General features: G+C 39.0%; 1 protein-coding gene across 4 annotated transcripts in view; it reads left to right on the top strand.

Annotated features, from left to right (window-relative positions):
- Positions 1-26579, top strand: part of enox2 (ecto-NOX disulfide-thiol exchanger 2) — a 185929-nt gene that overhangs the window by 7089 nt on the left and 152261 nt on the right. For 3 of the 4 annotated variants that reach the window (XR_003270064.1, XM_026146421.1, XM_026146438.1), the window contains one exon: positions 12608-12702. Coding sequence is in view for 1 of the 4 variants with exons in the window: in XM_026146421.1 (XP_026002206.1) it covers positions 12608-12702 (95 nt within the window). In the remaining 3 variants the exon portion in view is untranslated. Of the gene's footprint in view, positions 1-12607; positions 12703-19824; positions 19914-26579 lie in introns of those variants that run through there. The other variant, XM_026146448.1, reaches the window with a different exon arrangement.

Here is a 26579-nt window from a genome sequence, read left to right as displayed (position 1 = left end):
CTAATAGTAGAATTCAGTAGTATTCAATGTGTTGATATCTATATTTTTGCCAGGCACTATTTCATTTATATTGTTCTAGACAGTGCGCCTTTGTGTTTGTGCTGATAAGGGTTAAACAGTGGGGTTATTTAACTGGCACACAAGTTAAAACCATGTCTACAAGACATCCAGTGTCTCACATTAGATATCTTGTATAAAAAATAAAATAAAAACATATCTTGTATAATATCTGTGAAGACAGGAGTGTTTGTCTAAAACTGCTGTAGCAGAGAGATTTGGACAGGATTTCTGACAGCTTCTACTTTGCTTGGATAAAATATTGATGTTTATTGCAGCCTATAGCAAGAAGGTTAAGAAAACGACCCTTGTTTTACATGTCCCATCTTTTCGAACACATGGAAAAAAACATGTCTGCAATTTCCGTCCACAGCACTAATGAATTTTATTAAAATGCGTTACCATAACAGCGCACCCACTTTCCACCATATGGTCAATATTTTCATTACTTGAAATTACTGTGAGTGGTGGGCAGTCCCTCTGTTTTCAGAGCCCACGTATGAGCTGTGTGTCATGTCCTTGATTATCAGTGTGCAGCATTAGAGTTGCTGAAAGCTTGTTTAGGAATATTAATGAGGTATACAGGTTTAGATGGCCTCAGGCGATTTGATTAAATGTAAAACTGTAGAAAAAAAATGTCTGAGTGCTTTGTAGCCAACTGTCAGTCACAAACTAACCAGACAGTACAAGTGCACCACAGCTCTGCTGTTGTAAAACATGAAAATGAGCTTCAGTATTTTGTTCAAGCTGAGAAGAGAGGCTGTCAGAAATTCTGTCCAAACATCTCTGCAATTCCAGACTAACACAAACACTTTTTTTTTGCATAGAAACAACCACTGTGGCACCCAGCAAAAAGGTTTTAACCTTACTCATAGGGAAACAACCGTGTTAATTCATTTAAACATTATTTAATAGCATCTTTGGTCATCTGTTTAAAAAAAAAAGTAACAGTGACTCTAACTGTATGCAGACTAGATATCCATTGAAGCAAAATGCTGTATACTGCTTTTAACCATGAATATCTTTGATTCACTTGTTTTTACACATCCAGTAAATGAATTGACTGTTTAAGAGTTTATTTGCATATCCATGTAATACTTTTGCTTACCTCACGAGCTAACATTTTTGCTATTGTGCATCTGACTAACATCAGCAGATCTTCCCATTATATCCTTAGAGGTGTCATAAATGCTGCTTATGTTACTTAAATGAGGCTTACTAGTGTTGCCTTCATTTGGTATTAGTTATTTATTAGAATTTAAGACTGTGCCCTCACTGTTTTATAGCCTCCCATGTGCCCCAGCACTATTTTGATTCCATCTGCAAAATCTGTCTGACTAGTCTTTTCTGCCCAAGGCCATGATACTAAACTTAGCTCACCATGTTGAGAATATTTTCCATGTTTTGAAGCAAATTGTTTTTGTCCCACTTGGGGTGAGAAAAGGTGACATTTCTCATTATGAGATCTTTCATTTAGCCTCAAGCGAATTTGGCAGCTGGATAAGAAGAGGCAGGCGATGACGAGGCGTCATCTCAGCGAATCAATAAACCTGTGTGCGTTTTGGGTCTGTGCATAAAGTACCAGTCTGTTGGGAAATACCTAAAGTGAGTAAATAGTGAAAACTGGTAATAGAAGAGCACGATAATAAATTAAACTACTGTTTAATTTAACTATGTACATATCTTGCATAGTATAGGTAGTGTATGTCTTTCTCTTGTCAAGCTTGAATGAGATTTAGAGATGAGGACAAAATTAATTGCCTCCAAATAAAATTTTAAGTTTTTATCAAAATGTTCTCAACTTTAATTCTGCTGGAAAGGCTTAAGGTTTAAGAGTGTGTTTATGGGAAATAAACTGTCCTTCCTCACAGTATCGTCCTGTGAGGTCAGACGCTGACCTCAGACGCATGGGACAAGAAAGCCTGGCTCTCAGTCCTCGCTCCTATTCATCCCAGAGGTGTTCGGTCAGGTCAAGAATCTGTGCAGGCCAGTCAGGTTCTTCCTCATCACACTCAGTTAGCCATTCTTTATGGATCTTGCTTTGTCCACTGGTGTGCAGTTATGTTGGAACAGGAAGGCGCCATCCCCAAAATGTTCCCACAAAGTTGGGAGCATGAAATTGTCTAAAATGGCTTGGTATGCTGAACCATTACGAGTTCCTTTTACTCAAACGAAAGATCAGAAGCCAACATCTGAAAAACAACCCCACACCAAATCCTCCCCTCTTCTAAAGTTTACACTACTCGTCAGACAACTAATCGTCTCCTGGCAACTGCCAAAGACGGACAGAGAAGCATTATTCATCAATCAAGAGAACATGTCTCGACTGTGTTGCAGTCCATTAGCAGTGTGCTTTACCAGCACCATCTGACTTTGTATTGCGCTTGGTGATGTAAGGCTTGCGTGTAGCTGCTTGGTTATGGAAACCCATTCCATGAAGCTCCATGTTTTTTTTTTTTTTGTAGAAGCAGTTTGCATAGCTACTTTCTTTATTTTGTAAACCTGTGGCCATAGAAGTAATTTAAATCTGGATGATTTGAATGGGTGAGTGAATACTTTTGGCAGTGGATGTTTGGAGAAAGCGGGAAGAGGCAAACAACTGATTGTCCCCACAGTGAAACACGGTGGTAGGAGTATTATGCTGAAGGGATGAAGGGAAAAAAACACAACGAAAGAAGAATATGTGAGGATTTTTCAAGAAAACCTTAGGCAGTAAACAGCCAGTGTTGGTCAAGTTACTTGAAAAAAGTAATCAGCAACTAGTTACTGATTACTTCCCCCAAAAATTAATCCCGTTACTTTACTGATTACTTATTTTCAAAAGTAATTAGTTACTTAGTTACTTTTTAAAAACCCGATTTACACCCTGAATAGGTGATAAAGCGATAGATCTTTTAGCCCAATTCTACTTTTTCTGCATAATCCATCATACAAAATGTAATCAAATGGAAAAGCATGTTTTTAAAACTTGTTTTATTAGTTTTAATCTTTTAACTTTATGCATCAAGCAAAAATTTAATTATATGCAACATTCTCTGACTGGAAGAAATTAGTTTAACATTTAAACCTATTTTCTGCACATTCCAGCACATAAAATAAAATATTTTTTGTGTTTACACTCAGTCTTTCAAATAGATGCAAGTAAAACACAGCAGAAAATAAATAAAGGCAAAGACTCAGCGGTCCTGTTGCTCTATTTTCACCTGTAAAGCAGGAGTGGGGTAGGCGGAGGGTTACCCTGGTGCAGGTGTGCCGCGGTCAGTGGAAGAATCCGTGAGTTTCTCTGTGAGTTTCCCATCACGTCGTAGCTACTCTGTGCTTGCTCGGAAGTTTAGGGGTTTTTTTCGCTGTAAAAAGAAGTTTTCTTCCCACGCACAGCGGACACAATTGTTTTTGTCACTTTTTATCGAATCAAACTCAAAGTAAGGTCAGTACTTCCACGCTTTGAACGCTGCAAGCTCATACTCTCTCTTCACTCGATATATGATCCATTGTTGATCTGCACACAGCTGTTGTCACAAACGTCGCACTCGCTTACGTCACTGTCATGAGACATTCTCGCAAAAAAATCACGGTTTTAGTAACGCAGTAACGCAGCGTTCCTACGGGAAAGTAACAGTTAATTACCGTTTTTGCAATAGTAATCCCTTACTTTAGTCGTTACTTGAAAAAAGTAATCGGATTACAATAACGCATTACAAGTAACGCGTTACTGCCCATCTGTGTAAACAGCAAAACTGGATGTGAGTCGCCACTTTGTCTTCCAGCATGACCACGACCCAAAACATACGACACCCTGATGTGAATCTTGTTTAAAATTTGTGGGGTTAACTCAAGGCCAAAGTCTATACCAGAAGACTTTTAAATCTATAGGAGGTTGAAAGATTTGGGCTGGGATTGATCAGGAGATGTGTGCAAGAATTGTTGAAAACTTCAACAAATGACTGCGACTGTGTTATCCAGCAAAAAGGATACACAATTGACTGTTAGAATCATGTTTTTTTTTTTTGTGAAATAATTGTTTTTTCTGTATGCAAAGTAAAATAATGTCAAGCATCAGAAATAACAACAACAACAACAACAACAATCTTTATTTATAGAGCGCATTAAAAAGCCAGGGGCATGCCAAAGTGCTTTACATAAAACAATAAAACAATAAAATGATTTACACTAAAACATCGGAGTCATATAAGTGTGGGATTATGTTCACAGGTAAAAACCACTAATAGGAATAATCTATAGCACACAGCTATAGCAAAGTAGAACTGTACCATCATACACAGTGATAGAGAACATAGACAACGCAACAATAAAATAATAAAATAATTAGCACTATAACGTCAGAGTCATATAAGTGTGAGATTATGTTCACAGGTAAAGACCACTAATAAGAATAAACTATAGCACACAGCTATAGCAGAGTAAAGCTGTACCATCAAACACAGTGATAGAAAACATTGACAGCGCAGGACAACGCAAAACAACCAGACACATTAATAGAATAACTCACTAGAAGCGAGGCGAGAATTTAACTAGTAGAAAAAGCAAGTTCAAACAGATATGTTTTAAGCCGTGATTTAAAAGATTGAATAGAGTCAGACGCCCGGGTGCCAATCGGGAGACTGTTCCACAGCTCAGGTGCAGCTAGAGCAAACGCTCGATCACCTCTAGACTTCAAACGAGATCTGGGCTGAACCAACAATAACTGTGAGGAAGATCTTAAGGCCCTCGTAGGAAGATATGAATTTAAGAGATCCTTAAGATAACTTGGCCCTGTGTTATTAGTAATTTTAAAAGTAAACAACAGAATTTTAAATTGAATACGAAATTTCACAGGCAACCAGTGCAGATCAGCAAGGACGGGAGTGATGTGAGCAAACTTCTTAGTTTTAGTTAGAATGCGTGCAGCGGCATTCTGGACTGTCTGTAATCTATGTAAAAGGGTAGAGTGGAGACCATAATAAAGTGAATTACAGTAATCTAGTCTTGACGTTACAAAGGCATGGATAAACTTTTCCAAGTCATTGTGCGGGATGTAGTGTTTGGCCTTGGAAATAAGGCGAAGTTGGTAGAAACTAGATCTGACGACAGCAGACACTTGTTTATCAAGTTTAAATGAGCTGTCAAGTAGCACACCCAAATTCCTAACAGTGTCAGGAAAAGAACTAGTGAGAAAACCAAAAGCATCATGAAGTTTGGCACGAAGAGCGTCACTGCCAAAGATCATAATTTCAGTTTTCTTATCGTTAAGGATAAGAAAATTTGCCAGAAGCCATTGCTTGACCTCACACATGCACTCTCGAAAGTTACTCACGGACATAGCTAGATCATCATTCAGCTCAAAATAGATCTGGATGTCATCGGCATAATAGTGAAAGGCAATGTGGTATTTCTCAAAAATGACACTTAAAGGAAGCATATACAGTGAGAACAGGGTAGGGCCTAACACAGATCCCTGGGGGACACCACAGCAAACAGGTACAGCGGAGGAGGAGGAGGTGGCCAAGTGAACCGAAGAGAGCCGATCGGAGAGGTAAGATTTAAACCAATCCAAGGCAGCGCCCTTGATGCCTACAGTGTGCTCTAGTCTCGCCAATAGTATGTTATGGTCAACCATGTCAAATGCCGATGAAAGATCCAATAGCACTAGGACAGAGGGGCGTCCATTGTCAGCCATTAGTAAAAGGTCATTAAAAACTCGAAGCAGCGCTGATTCAGTGCTATGGTGTTGTTTAAAGGCCGATTGATATTTATCATTAATGTTATTCTCATCCAGGTAGGTCTGAAGTTGAAGCAGAACTACCTTCTCAAGAATTTTAGCCACGAAGGGAAGTTTGGAAATCGGCCTATAATTGGCATAATCATTTTGATCGAGATTACTTTTTTTAAGAACAGGTTGGATTATAGCAAATAATCCAAATAAAGTTCGGACGTTTAGAAAAGAGGTGCAAAAAAATTTATTGCTCTGTTTAACGAACTTGGGAAATACTTATTTGTGTTTTCTTATGTAACAGAACTGCAGAGTTCACATTTAAATAGTTATGTACTTTAGCCATGTGCATTTTTAATATGTAGCACATGCTAGTTATCTAAAATACAGACTCTTTTTGTCTTCTAAACTGAAATGAAATGGAGTTGCTGACAAATCCTTGAAACCCTATATTTTAATGCAGAGAGCAAAGTTTGTTTGTTTTTTTAATTTTAACTTATGTGCAAAGAACACTTTGTATAATGTTAAAAACCAGATGAGCTAAGGCAAACTGGAAAATGGTCCTGTGGTCATAATTAACATATTATCTTATATATATACTATATCTGTCTGTCTGTATGTAAACCGAACCGTGAATTTTGTGTATCGTTGCACCCCTGATATATACATATATGTATATCGACTTATCTACACGGTGCCAGACGCTGTGACAGCACGGAAGCATTTGACACCCAAGTAATGAATAAATAATTAAAATGAGAAAACATCAGATACACAAGAAGATCATTAGCAGTTGTGAAAGCATTGTGAGGATGGGACAGGTTAAAAAAACCTTTACAAAACATTTGAATTGAGGTGGATGAACTACTACGTCACTGACGTTCTGTTTCTGATTTTAAGTTTGTGTGCACTGCAGGGATATGATGAGGGCAAAGATGAAGACATTTAGTTGGCATGGTAACTTTAATTATAGTCACCTCCCTTGTAGCAATCTTGTGTTGCTGTCTGCTCTACTTCATTCAAATTGCTGTTAAAAATAAATCTGTTTCTTAACTTCAAACATCACCTACTTTTTCACTGCTAAAATAAACTAGCTTAAATGACAGTATGGGAGCATATGCTGTAAGCTTCCCAGGAGGATTTGAAAATAGAGCAGTGACCTCAGCCATACTCCATCTGCCACCTGGGATAGGCTGTAGGCCTACACAGGTATGTAGCATAGGAGATAAATGCAAATTTAGCAATGGGAATACAATGCAGACACAGGTTAAATGTATGCTTTGGTATTACTTTCACTGCATTGCTTATGGCTTGATAACTGGTTCCACTGAGTTCACAGACCTGCTGTACACAGCCAATACCTCTTTCCTCCGGCACACTGCATTGCTGTTGAAATTGGTCTAACCATCTCAGGACAATGCACTTTATCACTCCCCGTGGTTAGTCATTTAGGCTATATGGATTCCGGCTTTAGGCTAAATCTTCTCATCACATCTCAGTGGATACTGATCTTATGTGAAGTCTCCAAAAGGTGTGAAGTAAATTAATTTCATAGCCGAGTAAGTCTGGAAGCTGCAATGACATTGACAAGTAGAGAGGTGCTGGATGTACTTTACAGTTAATCCAGCACAGGAAATAGTCATGTGTTTATTATATCTCTATATAGATTATATATTTTCAGATATCAGACGTGCATGACTTTTGTAATTCATGAGCTGAACACTTTTGTTTTGCACCGATTACCTGATCATCTATGGATGACCTCAGAGTGGGCCATCCTTCTGGGCAGACCAATTACTTGCACAAATGCCATGTTTTTCATAAAGATGAAAGCCACACTTTTAATCAGCCACTGCTGATGATAGGCAATAATCTTACTGATTGCACTAAATTTTCAGTTGTAGTGATGAGCTGTGAGGACTTTGATTATAGCAAAAAAAGTGGTCACAACATCATTGCATACTTTATCCGGGCTGCCGTGCAGTATGAATGACATCTACATATTTCACGCTATGAAAATTAGATTTCCAAGCCCTTGCCTTGCCTGTGTTCTTGGTTTTGTCTTAATTTTTTCAGTTTTATCTGAGCTTTTTTGTGGGATTTATGGAGTGCAACATATTAAGTAAACCTATCTATTTACCTCTGCTACCATCCTGTAATGAAATATATGTAGGAGGCTGACAGCCAGACATATTCGACACACACTAGAGCTTCAAATCACTGTACAACTGCAATGCAATCTTACCCTGCTAGATTTTGTAAAGACAGGCTTGGCCCTGTCACTGCAACTTTTTGATGAATGATGGCATCTGATTAGTCGCCAAGAAATCTGAAATGACTCCAGCTCTAAAGCCAGGAAACAATTCTGACAAAGCGCTGTCTGAAGCAGCCAGACATCTGGATTAAGGTGCAAAAGGATTTGACTATCTTTTTTTTCAGTCGGGGCAAGTGCTAGAATCTGATATATAAACTTTCTAATGTTAGCGTTTAAACTTTTTCTTGGGAGATAGTTTGTGGTCATGTTTTCATTTTCTTTATCCATCTTATAAATATATGAAAATATATTTAAAACTTAAAAGGAATTTTCTGAGTCAGACTTGTATATATATTTAATCTAAAAATATATAAATAGAGGTTAGCAGGGAGGAGCTGATGAGTCCATATCCATATTTTAAAACGGTAATTAAACTTAATGAGGAAGTGAATTTATCTGCTTCACAAATATGCAAATGCATAGAGAGACACAGAATCTCTTTTTCGGCACTGACTGGGTGCTTGTATTTGTTTTGTATTTTGGAAGATGTGTCCATGGTTCCTTTAACTGGCTAACAGTTAATTCAAAGACTATAGCATAGATTCTTTAATACTAGATCATCATCCCTCGAAGGTTATGACCTTATAAGCCTGTTGTACTTGTAGTGCCACTTGTAGTGTGGTTTATGTAGAGGTGGGGGCCTGGCATAGCAGTCTTACAAAGTGGTTTAATGTTACTGTGTCCGTAAAGGAGATTATATCACTTGAAGAAGAACATAATATGTCTTGTAAAAAGGTGTTAAAGGAAAGTACAGCGTGATGGGAAGCCTTTCTTGAGCTGAATTTGAGAAATGCATTAAGTAAGTGAATTAAAAGGTAGCTTTCATCTGCTGAGAGTAAGTGTAATACTGTGTATGTTTGTGTGTGTTGTGGGATCAGTGGTGGTTTTCTCTCAACTGATTAAGATGAATATGTCATGAGAAATAACTTTTCATTTCTTCTTCCTGTTACCTATGGCTTACATTCTGTCTGAGCCTTAAAGGCCCACTTCTGTAAGAACTACCACGTGTGATGCTGGCCTTGGTTTACCTGGGAGTCGACTGACAGCTGCTGGAATGAGAATGAGGAGTGGCGCAGACAATTAAAGGGTTGGATTCAGCCTGGCCTGACCTTCTGATCAATGCACTCCTATTTAGAGCTGGCAGGCTAGAGGCTGGGTCTCTTTTCAGACTAATAAAGATGGCACAGAGAGCAGCTCCTAGGGTAGCCTGCCAATACTTTTAACACCCCCATTGATTCTCATTACTGTTAATGGTTTCTTTGCTAGTGTGAGTCGGATGTTGAGAGGGTGTGGGTGGACTTGGGTGTAGTTGGAGATTTGGTAAGGGCCAGAGTCATCGTATTATAGCAGTACTGAGAAAGTGCGTTGGCTCCTTGTAATACAATGAGTTAAGTCGTGATTAGCTCCTAAGCTTCGCTGGAAGTACAGGCGATTCATGGTAAAAAAAAACAACATTTTTACGATTACATTCACCTTTATTCAACACGTGTGAGCTGCTATCCAAATCTTTACCTTCTGCTGTCACATTCATGGTCATGGTGGCACTGTTTTCCTGTTGCAGTGTAAATGCTAAAAGGGTCATAGATTTACTCTTAAACCAGCCTACTGATGTAATTGGTCAAAACAAAATCCAAATGTGGTTTCTCTCAGCAGAACAGACACACCAGCATCCACACATTTGTTGTGTTTACGTACAAAACAGCCAAAAAACACCCTAGTTTGATTCAGTCTGCTGTAGGAGCTGCTTAGCATTGTGGTTATACGTCAACTCAGTAGTTTAGTCTGGAGATGTCATGACTGTAATGAGACGGCAAGTTGGGGGCATGAAAAAGACATGTCAAAATAGTATGTGGTGCTTTTATTTTCCTACTTTCAAACTACTGGAAATACCTACATATTTCAGTGACCTGCAGAGCTGCTGTATACATTGTAGTAATTCTTTGCCTATATTTTTAAACAACCTTGATTTGATCAGATTCTTATTTATCTTAAGAAATCTACAGTGCATTGAAAAGTATTTCCCCCCTCCTTATTTCCCTTTTTTAACTGGGGTATTGCTTTTACCCAACTGGGAAAAAACTAGAGAACTGGGCAACATAGGAGTTTAAAATCGATACCATAGATGAGACGGCTACTAAAAATCTCGGACAAGTTTAAATCTCAGTGACTTTGACTTAGAGGTCAAGTTCAGAGGTCGAGTTTTCTGAAAACCTTGTGAATGCAACAATTCAAGAAGGAAGTCACCTATGACTTTCACATTCATACCACAGGCGCATCTACTGAAAGTTTTTGTATTGCTAAAAATGTTGAATGAGTTCTGAATCTTAGTGACCTTGAACTGAGAGTGGAGTTCAGAGGTCAAATTTTCTGAAAACCTCGGAAATGCGATAACCAAAAAGGGTAAATTTAACTAGGAAGGAATAAAATATAAATTAAGGTTAAAAATGAAATAACTGTACAACACAAATTAGAATGAAGGGTAAATTTAACTGGGAAGAATAAGATAAAATATATAAATTAAAGTTGAAAATAAAATAACTGTACAACAAAATACACAATATAGAACTATATAAGAATGTATGAAGAAATCTAAATATAAATAAATATATACACAATAACAGCAGCTGTACAAGTATTAACCGGAAATGAAGAATATAGTGACCAGTGTTGTGCAAAACCAAAGTCCAGAAAGTCCAGTGTGTGTGTAAGAACTGTATGTGTGGGTCAGTACTGTGTGGTGGTGTGATTGAGAGACCGTATCGCCTGCGGGAAGAAGCTCCTCCTCAGTCTCTCTGTGTTGGTCTTCAGGGAGCGGAATCGCTTTCCTGACCTCAACAGAGAGAACAGTCTGTTGTTGGGATGGCTGAGGTCCTTCACCATCTTCCTGGCCATGAAGGAAGTCGCCAAAGATTTTCAAATTTATATCATAGGTGCAGTTACTAGGTGACTGAAGGGTAGCAGTGGCAGCCCCCAGTATTTTTATATGAGGATATTTTCGTTAATGGATAAATTACCCAAAAGTACTTGTTTCCCTTTGTAAAATCATAAATTAACTGTAATAATTCACATGTGTTTGACACTGGGTTCAATTTTATTAGCCACACCCAGGTTTGATTACTACCATACCTGTTGAATCAAAAAAATCAGTTATATAGAACCTGTCTAACAAAGTGGAATAGGCTAAAAATATAAAATACTATGGCTTATGCCATGATCTATAGAACCTCAAGAGAAACAAAGTCAGTGGCATCTATAACACCCACAACCCTGAAGCTGAAGTACCCTTGACCAAAAAGAACTCAAAAGTTTGTTTCACATTTGCCAATACACATCTTGATGAGCTCCAAGACTTTTGAGAAAATGTTTTGTTGGCTGACGAGCCAAAAAGTTGAACTTTTTGGAAAGTTTACATTGTGTTATATTTGGTGTGAAACTAACACAACATTTCTTAAAAAGAATGTCTTACCAAGAGTCGACATAGTGGTGGTATTGGGACTACTGGTGCTGCTTCATGACCTACAGCAACTTGCCATAATTGATGGATCCATGATTTCTGCTCTCTAACACAAAATTCTGAAGTCGAATGTTTGGCCATCAATTTGTGCCCTGATTCTCAAGTTCGTTTGGATTATGCAGCAGGACAGTGATCAGAAACACACCAGCAAGTTCACCTCTTAGTCAGGAGGCTATGGTTCAGGAGAACCATCCCTGGCTACTCTACTGCTTGTGGTACCCTTGGGCGCTGTTTGATGATCTGAAGCATATAAGTGTGACAAATATGCAGAAAATAAATCAGGAAGGGGACAAATACTTTTTCACAGTACTATATTCTTTGTGAGGTTTTTTTTCTCACTCCAAAGTTCAGGGATTGCAGCAACATTGTCTGCTAATCATTTAGTGTTTAGTGCTCCACTGGAGGCCTTGACACTGACAATAGCACAATGGAAAAACAATAAAAGGGGTTTTGTAAGTGCAGGTATTTTGCCACAGGGTGCAGGTAAAAATATGAAATACAAATAAACAAGCCCAGGGTGAAGGCTTAACATGCGAAGACAGTGGTTTACGTCCTCGTACTCCTTTGAGGTCTGAATGTACACCTCTGGAAAGTTAATCAAAGAAATAGCTTTCTCTTCTTTGTTGGTGCTCACCAGGCAGACAGCAAATTAGTGCAGTGCTTCAAGGTCCATGCTTCAACTTATTCTACGTGATATGTGTTTGCGCACATTTGATTTGCTATCGTTTTCCCTGATGGCCGTACACTGCATTCTGGAAAAGTAGATGACTTCACATTGCTGTGTTTTGGCCTAGTGGCTCACTGAAATGAGCTTTTATGCAGCATCATTACAGAGAAAGGTGCCTTAGGCTGCAGGTTAGACTCTAAAAGTAAAATGCTCTAAATCAGAATGGACTGTGTGGTTTCTGTTTTAGTTTCCTAGCTCTAAAACTGATTTAGAGCCATGTAGTAAGATGATAATACAAGTATTTTAGCAGTGTAAGCCTAATACTGTTTTTTCTCTCATTTGCAGACTACAAGATGAATCCAAACTGCTCCAGCATTCTAATGGCCAGGGTAAAGTGACCTGGTGCTTGAGAGAAGCTGTTCAATGGCTGCAGCATGCAGGTATTTTCTCCATGGCATGCAGAGCTCATGCCAATCAAACTGACTAAGAAAGCAATTCACCACTGGTGTACTTATGTTATAAGCCCTGTCTGGTAATATGTGAAATATATTAACATGGACTTTTTGCTGAGGACTTAGTTTTGTTTAGTCCACAGAGCCCGCAACCTCTGACTTCCACTTCAATACTTAGCCCTAGATGCAAAGTTTTTTACTTCTTTTTTCTATTTCGACTTCTTAATTTATCATCTTCACTTTTGAAATGAACCAAATTATTAATGGTGTGTCAAATTTAATGTGCGGTTGATGTCTGCATACCAAAAACTCTGAAGCAGCACAGGGAGTCTAATCATTCATTATAAGTACCATTAAAAAATTACATCATGCTGCAACAATAGGAGATGCATGCGATGCATGCGATGCACGCAGCTGTGTGTGGAGATTAGGATTCAGTGTTTCTTGATACTTGTGATAGAATGGAAGTCTGTTTAAAAAGTTGGGCAGTTGACAGATTTTGAAAATATTTCTAAAGAGGCTAAAAGAAGCGTTAATGTGAACTAGCCTTGAATTTTTATCATTATGTTTCTCTTGTAGATGTTCCTGTAAATCAGTCAGTTCAAAATATTTAATTCAATACAATTTAACAGTTTAACATTTGGGGGGAAAAGCTCTCGAATTCTTCCTCTCATCTTATTTTTCTCTAACTTCTCTAATTTCTACTGTCTAGAAATAGTGTTAAACTTTATAACTAACACCTTAAACCAGTTGTGGATGGATTGGACAAACAGTTATGTCTCTATCTTAAATTCTCACAAAATCATCCTGTTTTTATTTCAGTTTTGTTAACTTTTTTGTGGTGTAGTTTCAACATCATGGCAACTGTAAACGGATGTTGGCCAAGCCTGCCTACACAAACACCTGTTGTGTACTCATGTTTTGGCTTCCTTTATGTTTCATAGTAGATATGAAGCAGTAAATTAGTTTTTAGTAATTTAGTTGTAATGAGGTGTTGGCGGTTAAAAAGGTATTGGCATTAATTTGCTTGCAGGATGTATACTGTTCATTGCTGTCTCAGAGGCTCAGGTGCCACTTGTCTCTCAGGCTATTACTACTGGAATCTGCCTTCAGATTCAGCAGCAGATAAGAGCAGTGGTATCTCCTCTAATTGCCTGTTGCCTAAGAACTCCTAACTACTGAAGATGTGGGCTGAATGTAAAACAGTTTTCCCGAACTAGATTCTGTGCGTGCATTTGGGCACATGCAATTAGAGCCTCGCTCATTTGAATATACTGCAGTGTATTTTTTTTTCTTTTCTGGCCATGGAATAATTATCTAACCTCGATTATATTCTGCTTTCTTGTGCAGTCGTCAGTGCAGTTTGAAATACATCTGAGCTTTATCTCAACCAGTCAGCGTAGTTTGCGTTGCAGTTCAAAAGCATGTTGTTAGGTTGGGTGTATGTATTTGGACTACATAAAATATGCAACAGGGGCTCCAGTTAAGTTGATTGTGTAAAATGTGAACCTTTCTCTGGTTTCTGTTGATTGTTTTGTTGTGGTCTTTGGCTCCTTTCCATTCAGTTCCAAAAAAATTAAATCATAATAGTTTATCTATATATTTGAAAATTGCACAAACATTGCCTGTAATGTTCCGAAAGTCTTGTCTCTGGCAATGAAATCACCAAACTCACAAGAGATTTGAAGGAAATTAAAGATCGTTGCACTACTGCGCAGTTAATGTATGTTCAAAAAGTAGAGATTTATTAGTCTCCATAGCCACAGCAAATTATACCTGACACACCACATGACACACTCAGTCACATTGCTTCACTTTAAATTGGTGGTGGTGGTGGTGGTCAGTAATGCCTTCTGAGTCCAGAGAGACATAAGAGTTTTCAGAGAGTTTTCAACCAAGCCAAGCATTGCCATTATCTCCCACAGAGCTGCCTACCAGAGCTTCAGAAGTATTCATTCCCCCAAGAAAGGCAATTGGATCCTGAACTAGCTAGCTGAATTAGCTAGATGCTGTTTAAGCCCTCATTCTAATTTTACACATACTATATTTTCATGGGATACTCAGTAGGCAATATAGTGTCCTACTTTAATACCCAAAGTGGAAGCAAATGGGTCAAAGCTCCTGTTTTTAACTGGGCACAGAGGAATGTCCGTCACTCCGGCCTTTGGGAAAAGCTTTCAAGGTGAAAGATTGTATGAGAGCAGCACTTTCTTCATGCTTGGTAGTTTTGCATCATACCAGGGATCATTTTGTCACTGCAAGATATTTTTGGATTTCTGGTCATCTTGTCTCTAAAAACTCCCACTTGAGCTTTTTCTGTTCTTTTTCATCTGAGTCATCTCCAAAGTACTGACACTGTTGTCCCAAATTTTTTTGCTGAGAGTAGCCTGCACAGTACCGGCCACATGACCGCATGCACTCAGTGCCAGTGATACTTGCCTAGGAATGTTCGTCAGCCTCTTGCCGGTGATTACTCTAAACAGCTATTTGACATAGAGAGCATCCCAGATGATGCTGTGTGTTTGAAATGGAGAGGATATTACCTGCTATTGAGTTACTAGTGCAGAAATTTTATAGACCAGGCCAAATTACTGGAAATTTGTAATGTAACATCCTGATGAACCATTTTCTATCAAGTGCTATGTGCATTTTCCTACTGTCCTTCTGTTTTACCTTCCCTGCCTGCTCTCTGATAGCTGCAGTTTAACATTCAAGTGTAAGCGGGTGAAAGGTACGTAGGAGGAGTAATAGTTGAGGATTACTGCTGTGTCAATCCATGTGACACAATAACACTTCCTTTTAAATAAAAGCGACCGATAAATCCCCTATGATCTCTTTATGCTGTTATCTGGGACTTGCAACAGTGGGGGAGAACAATACAGGTTGCTTTTCTTTTGTAATGATTTCACTAACAAAGCAAAACATTCCCATTTATGTTTATTTTGAACACTAAGAACATCTGTTTTTACATGTATCATACTGCTCACACACCTTAATAGTGGTCACAATTTGTAGCTTGACAAAAAGGCATATGTGCTACTAGTTGAGTGACTTTGAAATGTTGCTGCAGATATTAATCTTATCTTACTGAAATACACCTAATCTCTATCTGTTTGTCCACAAATTCCTCCTCCACAATCAGGAGTTCAGCAAAAGAAAAACTTGGCACATCTCTGCACATCTTAGGCCCCTGGAGTTTTTTCAGATATCATGAGATCATCATGTTGCCTGGCAGTCATGTACCAAATGGGCTAAAATGACCCCTCTTTAACCTTTATGCACCAATAGCAACTTATAAAATACTGTCTGGGGTGAGTGGTACTCATCACCCTCTTAGCAGATAAATCTATGGTATCAATTTCAAAACACCACCTAGATCACCTTGTTCTCAAATTATTGCATTTAGAAGATTTTTGTAAAAGTTGACCTCTAACTGATTTATTGCCACCCAGCACTGACACAGGCCCAGCAGACCTTTTACTCCCATCTGTGTGATGGGAACCTCTAAATAAGTCAACTGAGGAGTAAGACTGCAATAGCTCTGTTAACTAGCGCTCTATAGTACAACATCTATAGCATGTTGACCATACACAATAAGCAGTTGTATCTAGGCTTTGGGGCAGTGGTTAGCACTGTTGCCTCTAGGGATGGGTATCGTTTAGGTTTTATCTGATACCGGTGCCAAACCGGTACTTTTGAAACGGTGCCGGTCCTTAAACGGTGCTCAAACTGGTGCTTAAAGAATGGAGAACACAAAATTGTCCAAAAATCTCTCATGTTCAGCTGTTTTTTTTGTAAAAAGATAACAATGTTAGCCTTTTCTGCAGCTATGGGGCATATATGGCATCACTCTTGGCTGGAAGCAGTGCTTAATCAATGGAAAAAACACAAACTTTGTCCTAAAACCTCTCATGTTTAACTGTTTTCCACTTTTTCTTTGGTCATTTTAGCCTTTTTGGCCAGGGTGAAGGGAGCATCTGCCATCAAACAAGAAGACAGCCGCATGTAACTACGACAGTGTTTGCTAGTTCACCTTACATGCATTAATGTAATAACGTGGTTAGCCTACTCAACGTAAATTACACTCGAACAACATGAAGCTACTCACGCAGAGAAGAACGGCTGCTGCTGCATCATCATCCTCATCATTTCTGCTACACTGGCAGGGCTAGGGGCCAGGACTCTCCTCTTCGTGTTTTTGGGGGATGTTGCTAACTCCGGGTCCGATAACAGGCACCACACCCGCAGTAGATGCGCTTGGTGTGAGGTCTCGCAGCAAGCTATCAAATACGGCGCATTTCTCGGCTTTAAAAAAAACGCTATGCGTCGCCAGGTGTTTCATCAGATTTGAGGTGTTACCTCCTTTGACAGTATCACAGTATCAGCTTAAAGCACTTGTTGCTGCTGAGTTTGCATCTTTTGCTGTGAAGTACAGCCAGACTTTTGACCGCTTCGCCTTGGACATTTTTAATCTGTAGCTCTGCTCTAACAGAACGTACGTACCTGGACCCGCCTACTATCCTTGGAAACGTAAAATGATTGGCTAGAATCTGAAGTGTGTGACATCTCAGGAAAAAAAAGCACCGAAATAAAGCACCGAAATGTGCGCTGCTTTTCGGTCTGGTTACTACCGTTTATGTCAGAACCGGTGCCATCATGGCACCGGACACCGGTACCCATCCCTAGTTGCCTCACAGGAAGAAGTTCAATTCCACCATCAGGCAAGGGTCTCTCTGTTTGGAGTTTGCATGTTCTCCCCTGGTACTCCGGCTTTCTCCCACAGTCCAAAGACATGTACTTAGTGGGGATAGGTTAATTGGAAACTCCAGGTGTGAATGTGAGCGTGAATGTTGTCTTTGTCTATGTGTTAGCCCTGCGACAGACTGGCAACCTGTCCCTCTCGCCCTAAGACCGCTAGGCTAGGCTCCAGCCCCCCATGACCCTGAAAAGGATAAGCGGAAGCGAATGGATGGATAGATCTAGGCTGTCAGAGTAAACTGGCATTTAAACCAGAGAAGTACATATCTGCATTTTGCACAACCAGCCACCAAGAAAGGAATGCTGGTGGTGCTAGCAGTGTTAACGCTGGTTCCAGTACCACACATATCTGGGACATTTGAAATAAGTACAATATTAATCTTAAATACAGACACACACTATTTGTGTGATCACCAGTGATTTACCTTGTCTATTAAGATGAGGTTTTTTTTAGGTATTTAGTTTTTCTAATTCACTAGTGAGAGAAATCTGTCCTTGGTGATCAAGAAATAAAATGCTGTGTTTTTCAGGCGTGCAGTTATGTTGTTATCTTCTTGTCCAAACAACTTGCCATTCATAGCAGCAGGCTAATATTAGCTCTCACCTTTGGTTCATTCCATCTCCCTCTGTCTGTCTCATCAACTCTTCTGATACAAACAACACACACACACACACACACACACACACACACACACACACACACACACACACACACACACACACACACACACCAACTTTGCTCCACCAGGCGCAGAATTAAGCTTTCTTTCACCTCTGTACCCACAGAGAAAAGAACAGGTATTATTGCTAGAATAATCAAAATTTCACATCAATATTAACGGAGTAATTTTTATAGAATAACATTTGTTCGTGGTAATGAAATCCACAGCCTCTCAGAATTGGTAAATGTGAATCTACTTGATGAAACTTTTGTGTTTGTATGCAGTTTTTCCTCCATGTAAGATCAATGTATTGTGTCTTGCACACTGATTGCAACTCCTCTATGTTGATCTGTTTTCATCACCATTAGGACCTGCTATCTGCCTTGTGCCAGCCTCAATTTTTGTTATACTGTAACCACAAACTATGAAACAGAAGTGGGCAAAGTAATACAGTCTAAAAAATGGTACAATTACCATTTTGTTTCAGTGACCACATCATGAAACTCACTAATGTCTTTTTCTCTCACATTTTCTACAGCAGCAGTTTTGTGATGGTGGTAGCTAATTACAATATCTTGAACTCATCTCTGCCTCCAGCCTTTTATATTTTCACAAAGAAGGCTGGGGGTTGAATTTCTAGTAGGCTGAAACGGCTGTTGAAGCACCTACACACACACACTTCAGCACTCTCTGCCGCACCAACACATTAATGCACATACAGTATCTGTGATTTTCGTATTTTCTGTGTCATCAAAAGGTTTTGGAGCTGCTTTCTTGAGAGCAATTGAAGAAGGAATACTAGGACTGGCTGACTCTCAGTCACAATAAACTTCTGACATATTTCTCTGAATGTTTGTGAGTAAGTTTACACATTAGACAAACATCAGTTACTTAGTAGTTTGGCCCAGTATGCCCATTTTGAACCATGCGTGGTAGAGTATATAATGCACATCGTCGGCAGTGATTGTACAGCATAGTTGTTTTTTCTTTGCCACATTTTGTGTTTCAAATCTCAGTACCTTGTCATATCCAGCCATTTTTTATGGGGAATGACATAGTGACATGACAGTGTTGTCACTCCTGCAAGTCTGAATAAATCTCCATGTTGAACAAGCAGTACAGTGGCTCAGGAGTTATTTCTGTGTACATTGAGTGGAATCTGTTCTTTCTAAAATTATTTCTCCAAAGTGCATTTGACCAAGGCCTTTGGTAAAGCTGCGTCCACACAAGGAGTGAGTCGCTCGTAACACATCGCTTTTAAACTCACGGCTGGTCACTAGCAACCTTCCAGGCTCCGGTTGTCTAGGTAACTCTCTCAAGTGTTTGTGCCGCGGTCCATTTGCCTCGGAAGCTGAGAGGGATGCAACTCCCAAGTTGAGTGTGTTCCAATAGTAAAGACGGAAAAGTAAGGAAAAATGGCACAAGCAATACAACACAATGTTTGTTTTTATTTTTTATTTTTTCCCACTTAAAAACACCACTCCAACATATTCTCAGAAACTCAGAAATTCCGAATTTCAAATTTAGCTAGAATGCACTATTTCTACCCTGTTATATATGGGATCACATCTGTAGTCCCTTCAGTGGGGTGCTTTCTTTGTCTTGGGATCCACTCAGTGCACAACCAGTGTTCATCATCAGTTGAAGTCACATAACGTCATTGACTTTGTATGGTCTCTGGTTGCCAGGTCACTGCAAATCGCCGGCTTTGTGAGCAGCTGTTGGGCTGGGGTTGGAAAATGTTCTTTTTCCACATCAAAACACTGCAGAGCCATGCTGGTTAGTGCGTCTTCCTTTTCTTACTGTACAGCCTTGCTTGATAATCTTCTTGTCACAAAGAAGATGTAAACAAGCCTAAACAAAAACAATCTATATATTTCTGTTTTCATAGTATTTATTTTTCTGGATATAAATGGAGAGAATTTGCAACACAATTTCTAACTGTATTTAGACCCCTGCAATATTAGATAGAGTATATGGACTGATTCTTATATAGTGCTCTTCTACCTGAGCACTTCATAGGTTCAGTTTCTAGATGACATACTCTACCTCCCGACCTAGAGCCACCCCAACAAACATACTTGGTGCTTCTTGCATATTTGAGAAGAAAATTTGTTTTGAAAATGTTGCATACACCATCCAGATTTGGGATTTACAACTTTAGAGACATTTGAGTTCCTTTCTTTCTTTCTTTTTTAACCAAGGGGCTTTTTTGTCGACTGACAGCACAACTGAAGACGTTCACCATTTCCTGCTTGTTTACTTCCACTGATGCTCTACTAATAGGACTTTTCTTCTCTAATCACAATGTCACACTCGTGCCTGTCAGTCTTAGGAGGATAATGTGGCTGAGAATCAAATGTGTGTTGTGGCTTCAAGTGAGACTGCTAAGTTCATGACATTGAACATTTAAGTAGAGTACCAGTAGAATAAATTGTCACTGGTCTTGTATGAACTGTGATAACGGGTCTGATATGTAATTTCTGAGTGATTCAAATTCTTTACTTTTATTGGATCTGTTAAACACAGTGACACATTAATTTCACTTTGTGACATGTTCATTACTGCGTGAAATGCTCTCTGAAATGAAATATTGGTGCCACCAAATTATGTGTCCGTGCCACTAATGGGAAAATGTCAGTCGCGGGAGGAGCAAAAAATAGAGCTCTTTGGAAGTTTTGCTTTCAAACGACTCGTTGCCTGATTTAATTGCAGTGTGGTTTACTGCAAAACCTTACTACTTTCAGAATTTGCCAGAGTTTGGAGAGCAGATCTTGCATAAAGTTTATTCATGCCCACACTTTAGACCAGAGGCTGTTGCTTGTCCTTTGTAGTTTTTTTCCTTCTTGTGTTATATGTATTCATGTATTTGTCTATTTTTTTGATAACTGACACCAGTTTTTACAGCTTGAAACTCTGACATTAGTTCAGAGGCTTCATTGCAGTTCTGTACAGCTTCTACTGTATGGAGGCCACATTACTGTCACCAAAAGGATGTTTGTTTGTTTTATGTCAAACTTGCATCATGTAATATTGTGGGTCTCTCAAGTGACATCTTTAATCAAATCCACTTATAAATCATTGCAACCTTAAAATAGAGTCACATCACTGATTCCACTGGTGACAGGACACTCGGGTCATGTTAACACAGCAGTTCCTTTGTTTAATTCTCACATGCTGAGAGGTGTCTCTCTTGGCTGAAGAAGTATTCGCTCTTAGCTGGAAAATTTTCTGTTGCTCACTCCAGGGAAAGCTTTATAAGGAATGAGACTGCAGCAGCAGGACACAGTGACTCTTTTTTTCCTTCTTCCTTTTTTTACGCTGGAATTGTCACAGAGCTGCCTCCCGTTGGTCTCCGTCTCTATGCTTCTGGGCAGTCCTGGTGTAAATTATTTTCCCGAGTATAAATAGGCTGACAGTCTGGCAGGACCAGGTGGTCTAATCTGCCAGTTCAGAGACTTGCTCTCTACCTAGCAAGGTTGCGTGGCAGTTGTTTGTCCCCACATTAACACAGACCATATTCCCCACAGATGGGCTAGTTGTTGTATAGGGATGCAGCGGTGGCTTCACAGATATTTGTGAAGTTTTCTCTACTTAAGAGACACCTTATATTTTGTTTATTAAATAGGCATAACGACATGGCTGAAGGAGAACATCATTTGTGTTCACCTAGCTTTTTAGTTTATAGTAAAAAGAAAATGAGCTATTTCATTGAGGTACAGCTGTAAAAGCGAAATGTGTAGGTCTGCTCTCGTGTCCTAAGACCAGGTTTTCTCTTATTCCCTTTTTTCACAGTGCAAACTGCTCCTCATTCATGTCAGATAAACTGAAAAGAAAGTTTGTGAGGCTACTGTACCTGTATCTAGTGTTTGGGAAATTGTTCAAAGAAACAGTTTGAGAGGATTCAATTATATTTCCTTGCACCCAGTGCTTGCCATCTGGAAACAGTATGGCACCTGAATATTGAGCATAACAAGGTTTTCCCTTGGTGACAGTTTTGGAGCAGCAGCAGCAACAACAACCGTCGTTACTGTGTGGTTAGTACAACCTGTCTGCCTCAGTTTCTTTTTCCTTTATGGTATACAGAAATCATTAGATGAATTTCTCCAGTTTGAATCATATTTGGAGTTTTGTAAACTTTTGTGGACTTTTCTTATTATGTGAGACATGCTTTTATGAGGTGAAATGCAATTCTAATACTAATTATCACTTATTTCCCATTTTAACTCAATTCTAATAGGTAGCCATCCCAGTCTAACTTTTGCCTCTGTGTGTGGCCCGTTTCCATCTCCTCTGTCAACACTTTCACCCATTTTCGGTCCCATCAGAAGTGCCAACATGTCACCAGCAGCGCTAAAGTCTAATAGCTATGGGAACATTTTCTCTGACACCTGCAGCAAACACGAAGCCTGCTGGGCTGCTGGGAGAACAGAGGGAGGTTTATCTGGGATGGCAGGCCTCGCCTCCACTGCCATGCCAATAGAGGCAGCAGCACAGAGCTTGGTGCTTCACAGCCAGATAAGGCCTCCAGACAAAGAAGCGCTGCAGCTAGACCCCACTCACTACAATAGAGAAAAGAAAACAAGATGTATGACTAATAACCCTTGACAGTTTGCTCCACTTAGATGTTATACTTTCAGCCTCTGAATTAGTATTCAGTATTAAAGCTCAAGGTTTTCATTACACAAAACTAAAGTTTCTCATTGTCAGTTTTAGCTAAATTAACATTGTGGATATTGCTAAGTTAGACTTCACCAAGACTTTATGCAGAACTGACACTGCTGTGTTGGAAGTGACTTGCTCTCCCAGGCGACTAGGCCAAAAAGGTCCACATAATAACTAGATGTGAAGTATACAATTACTGTGACACTACTGACATATAATGAAGAATCTTTCTTCGTAATAGTCACCTGATTTAGTTTTAAACGTTTGAATGTTGCTTTGTTTTTTACAATAAGAAATCATTAACTCTTCAGTTTACTTTTGTTCAGCAACCCACATCTAACAGAGCCAAAGACACTGTTCTCTTTGGCTCTCTACTACCGCGTAGTGAAGACGATGAATACAGTGATTAAACTCTCTGTATTACAAAATGAATGGAAGTATGGAAGCACGTCACCTACAGGTGATACTATTTTGGTGGCGATATCACTGGGTCATGTCTAACAGTATGCAGTGTATTCTGCATCGTCTTATTTACAGATTTCAATTTCTATTGTCTAAATGCTGGACTGGGGACCAGAAATTAAGTTGAAAGTCTGAATGAGTGACCCTGTGGAAACCAGGAAACAACCCAATGCGCCACAATACCTGCGCCATGTTTTAAAGCTGTCAAAGAATGTTCAGTATTGTTGTTGTGTTGTGTTTTTGTTTATTTGTTTATTAGGCAAGGTTTAATTTGGTCTTTCTGTTGTTGTATCTGATGAATGTTTGCACTTTGTGGTGAATGTTTTGCGTTTTTATCTCGTCTTCCTTTATTGAAGATTTGAAAGCTGTTCTCCACTTTGCTGCATGCTGTGAAGGTTTCCCTTTATCATTGAAAGCTTCCTGCAGTTACCACCAATGCCTTTCATGTATGTTTGAGCCATTTCATGGGTTTTTTGGTCACAATCTACCATACTCTTGATTTGCAAGCTTATTATTTTGGGAATTTGATTTGTTAATGCAGCCTAAATATGGCCTGCTCGACACAGAAACTGCTTCCAAATGCAAATGCTTCTCCTTGGGTAAGGGGAAAAAACTCTCTAAGCTGTTGAAAAAACAAAACAAACAAACAATGAATAAATAGTGCACACCTTTCAGTGGAACAGCTTCTGACTCAGTCTCCAATTACATATAAGCCCCTGAAAATATGCATCTGTGTACAAAAATGGATATAATTCCACAAAGCTTTATTTATTATTTTTGTTGACGTCACTGAATCAAATTCATTTTCGTCTTGAATCTTTCATTTTAAATCTATTGTGGTGACATACAGGCGTAAAATGATAATAGGGTTAGAAAAGACTGAAAATATTGTGTTGCATAAAGTAAATTGGCCGAAGGACGGTAACATGATTGGACATAGGATGAGCATCCTAGCGTGCTCGATTCTTTCAGAAGGAAAGATGGAAAGGGATTCGCAAGCCTCGCCTGTCTGTTAACGACTGCAATTTAAGATGAACATTTTCAATGTAAAATTGCTTTGAATTTAGGGATTTCATCATCTATAGCACATTTCTTCAAAAATTCAGAAAATCTGGAGAAATCACGTTACACAAGAAGACAAGGCAGAAAACCAATATTGAATGGCCGTGATCTTCAAACCCTCAGGCGGCACTATATTTAAAACAGACACCGTTCTGTAGTGAAAATCACTGCACGGGCTCAGGAATGCTTTTGAAAGCCGTTGTCAGTGAACACAGTGTGTTGCTGTATCCACAAATGTAAGTTAAAGCACTACTATACAAAGAGAGAACCATATGCATTATGAATATAAAGTGACTGACTTTCTTTGAGCCCACATTTTTCACAATGGATTGAGTTAAACTGGAAACCTGTCTTTAGTAATTTCATATTTGATGCAGATAAAAAGAGAAGTTGGACTCAAAGCCAGAATCTATTATGGTGTATAATGGTGCATTAATGTACATGATAACTTGCATTTCTGTGAATGCACCGTTTCTGTAGAAATATCCAAAACTAATAGACACAGGTTTTAGAAATTTAGAAAGTAATAAAGATTTTATTTTCCCCCTACATATCTCTGTGAGTGAGTTTCTTGGTCTTCACCTGTCTAGTCCAGACTAGTCACGTGCTCTTTTTGGCTTTTGATTTTTAAAGTAAGGCAATGAACTGTTGAGCAGTAAAATTCTACATCAAGCAACAATAAAAAAGAAAATACCAAATGTCCTTCAGACAAATATATGCTCTCTTTTTTTTAATATGGTGGCAGCAAAACTTAAAGTTGGAGTAGAGGGATAATGATCATGCCATCCTTCATTAATTACAGAATTGTGTTTTCATTTTGTAGTCTTATAGTTCTTGTGAAAAGATGTAGACATGTTAATATAATTATATTATATAAAAAACACGTTTAAGGTGTCCTGCAAACCTTTTTTTTTTTCCCACTGGCCACAAACTTTTTTCGTAATGCAAACCTTATATGACATTCTGGAAAAAGGGTGATCTGTTACCAGCAGCTATTGTTAACGTTTTAATTATATTATGCCTATTCTGCGGTCAGTGGCTTATTGTAAAAAAAATAAAAGGGAGAGAAATTATTCGCTTGCTTTCGTTCAGTGGAAATCTTTTGGCATGGATCTCTATACTCTCCCCAAATCTTTGCTAAAAGCAAAAATAGAAAATAAAGCTCGTTTCTTTTTTTTTTGTTTTTTGTTTTTTGCCGTTATTGTTATTTATTGCACGTGTCAGCATAAATGTTTGTGCTTGTCTGGCAAGAAATTAACCCTGTCACATTGGCCCTAGACAATAGCAGGCAGGAATTGCTGATCCTAATGTTGCACTCTGGGAACAGTAAAGTCATTTCGCTCCAGCAGACCACTTAATAGCTTTGGCTGATGCAGAGTTTGGAAATCCATCAGTCAATTGGGCCAGAAGGAGATGAGCAGTCTTCTGAGTGTCAATATGCTCAGTGTTTGAGCAAACAGGTAGCAGGGAAATTTAGTTGCCCTCATTATGAGCTTGAATCATGTAGCGGCATCATATGTTTTATTATTATTATAATTACACAATGACAGCCAAGACAGCCTTGATCTGGCATCATGCTGGGAATAAGGAACACGAGCATCAGGAGAGACAATAGAGTGTTTTCTGTTTAGTCTACCATGGTAGAAAACAATCAGGGCAAGAGCATAACTGTGGGTGATGAGCTAAGCGATTGTGTTTGCTGTGTATTCTTTCACAAGTGAATTTAAGACTTCAGCCTTAAAGGTGGTAGAAACAGACGTTGCATATTAAAACAGTCCAAAAAAAGAGATGAACCAGTGGAGACACACATAGTCACCGACTATAATCGAGCAGCAGAAGGTAAGCTTAGTGTTTATCTGTTTCATTTAGCGTTGCAGGTTTGATTGCATCGATGTTGCATTTTATTGCCTGGACTCTTTAGAAGATAGAGAGGATTGCAAGCTTGATTTTCCCGTTCAAGCAGGTTGGAAAATATTTGATTCCATCAGAGATCAGAAAAGCCTGTAAGCAGGAGTTCTGCTGTGCATGTGAAAAACGTAACAGTGTCTTCTTTAACACTATAGGGAGCTGCGTAAAATCTGATAAGCTTCCTCAAGTCATGTCACTTGAGGCAGTGTCGGTTATGTCTACAGGCTGAAAATAAGAAAAAGAAAAAAAAAGAAACTCTGGGTGTGGAGTTAAAAAGAAATGTGCTTACCAGACCTGCACAGCCCGTTTCTTATCTCTGCTTGAGGCTAGCTGTTGGAGGCTACATTT

Source organism: Astatotilapia calliptera, chromosome 2 (assembly GCF_900246225.1).
Source record: "Astatotilapia calliptera chromosome 2, fAstCal1.2, whole genome shotgun sequence".
Lineage (NCBI taxonomy): Eukaryota > Metazoa > Chordata > Actinopteri > Cichliformes > Cichlidae > Astatotilapia > Astatotilapia calliptera.
The sequence above is the reverse complement of the archived record's forward strand: the minus strand, read 5'-3'. Positions and strand labels throughout refer to the sequence as shown.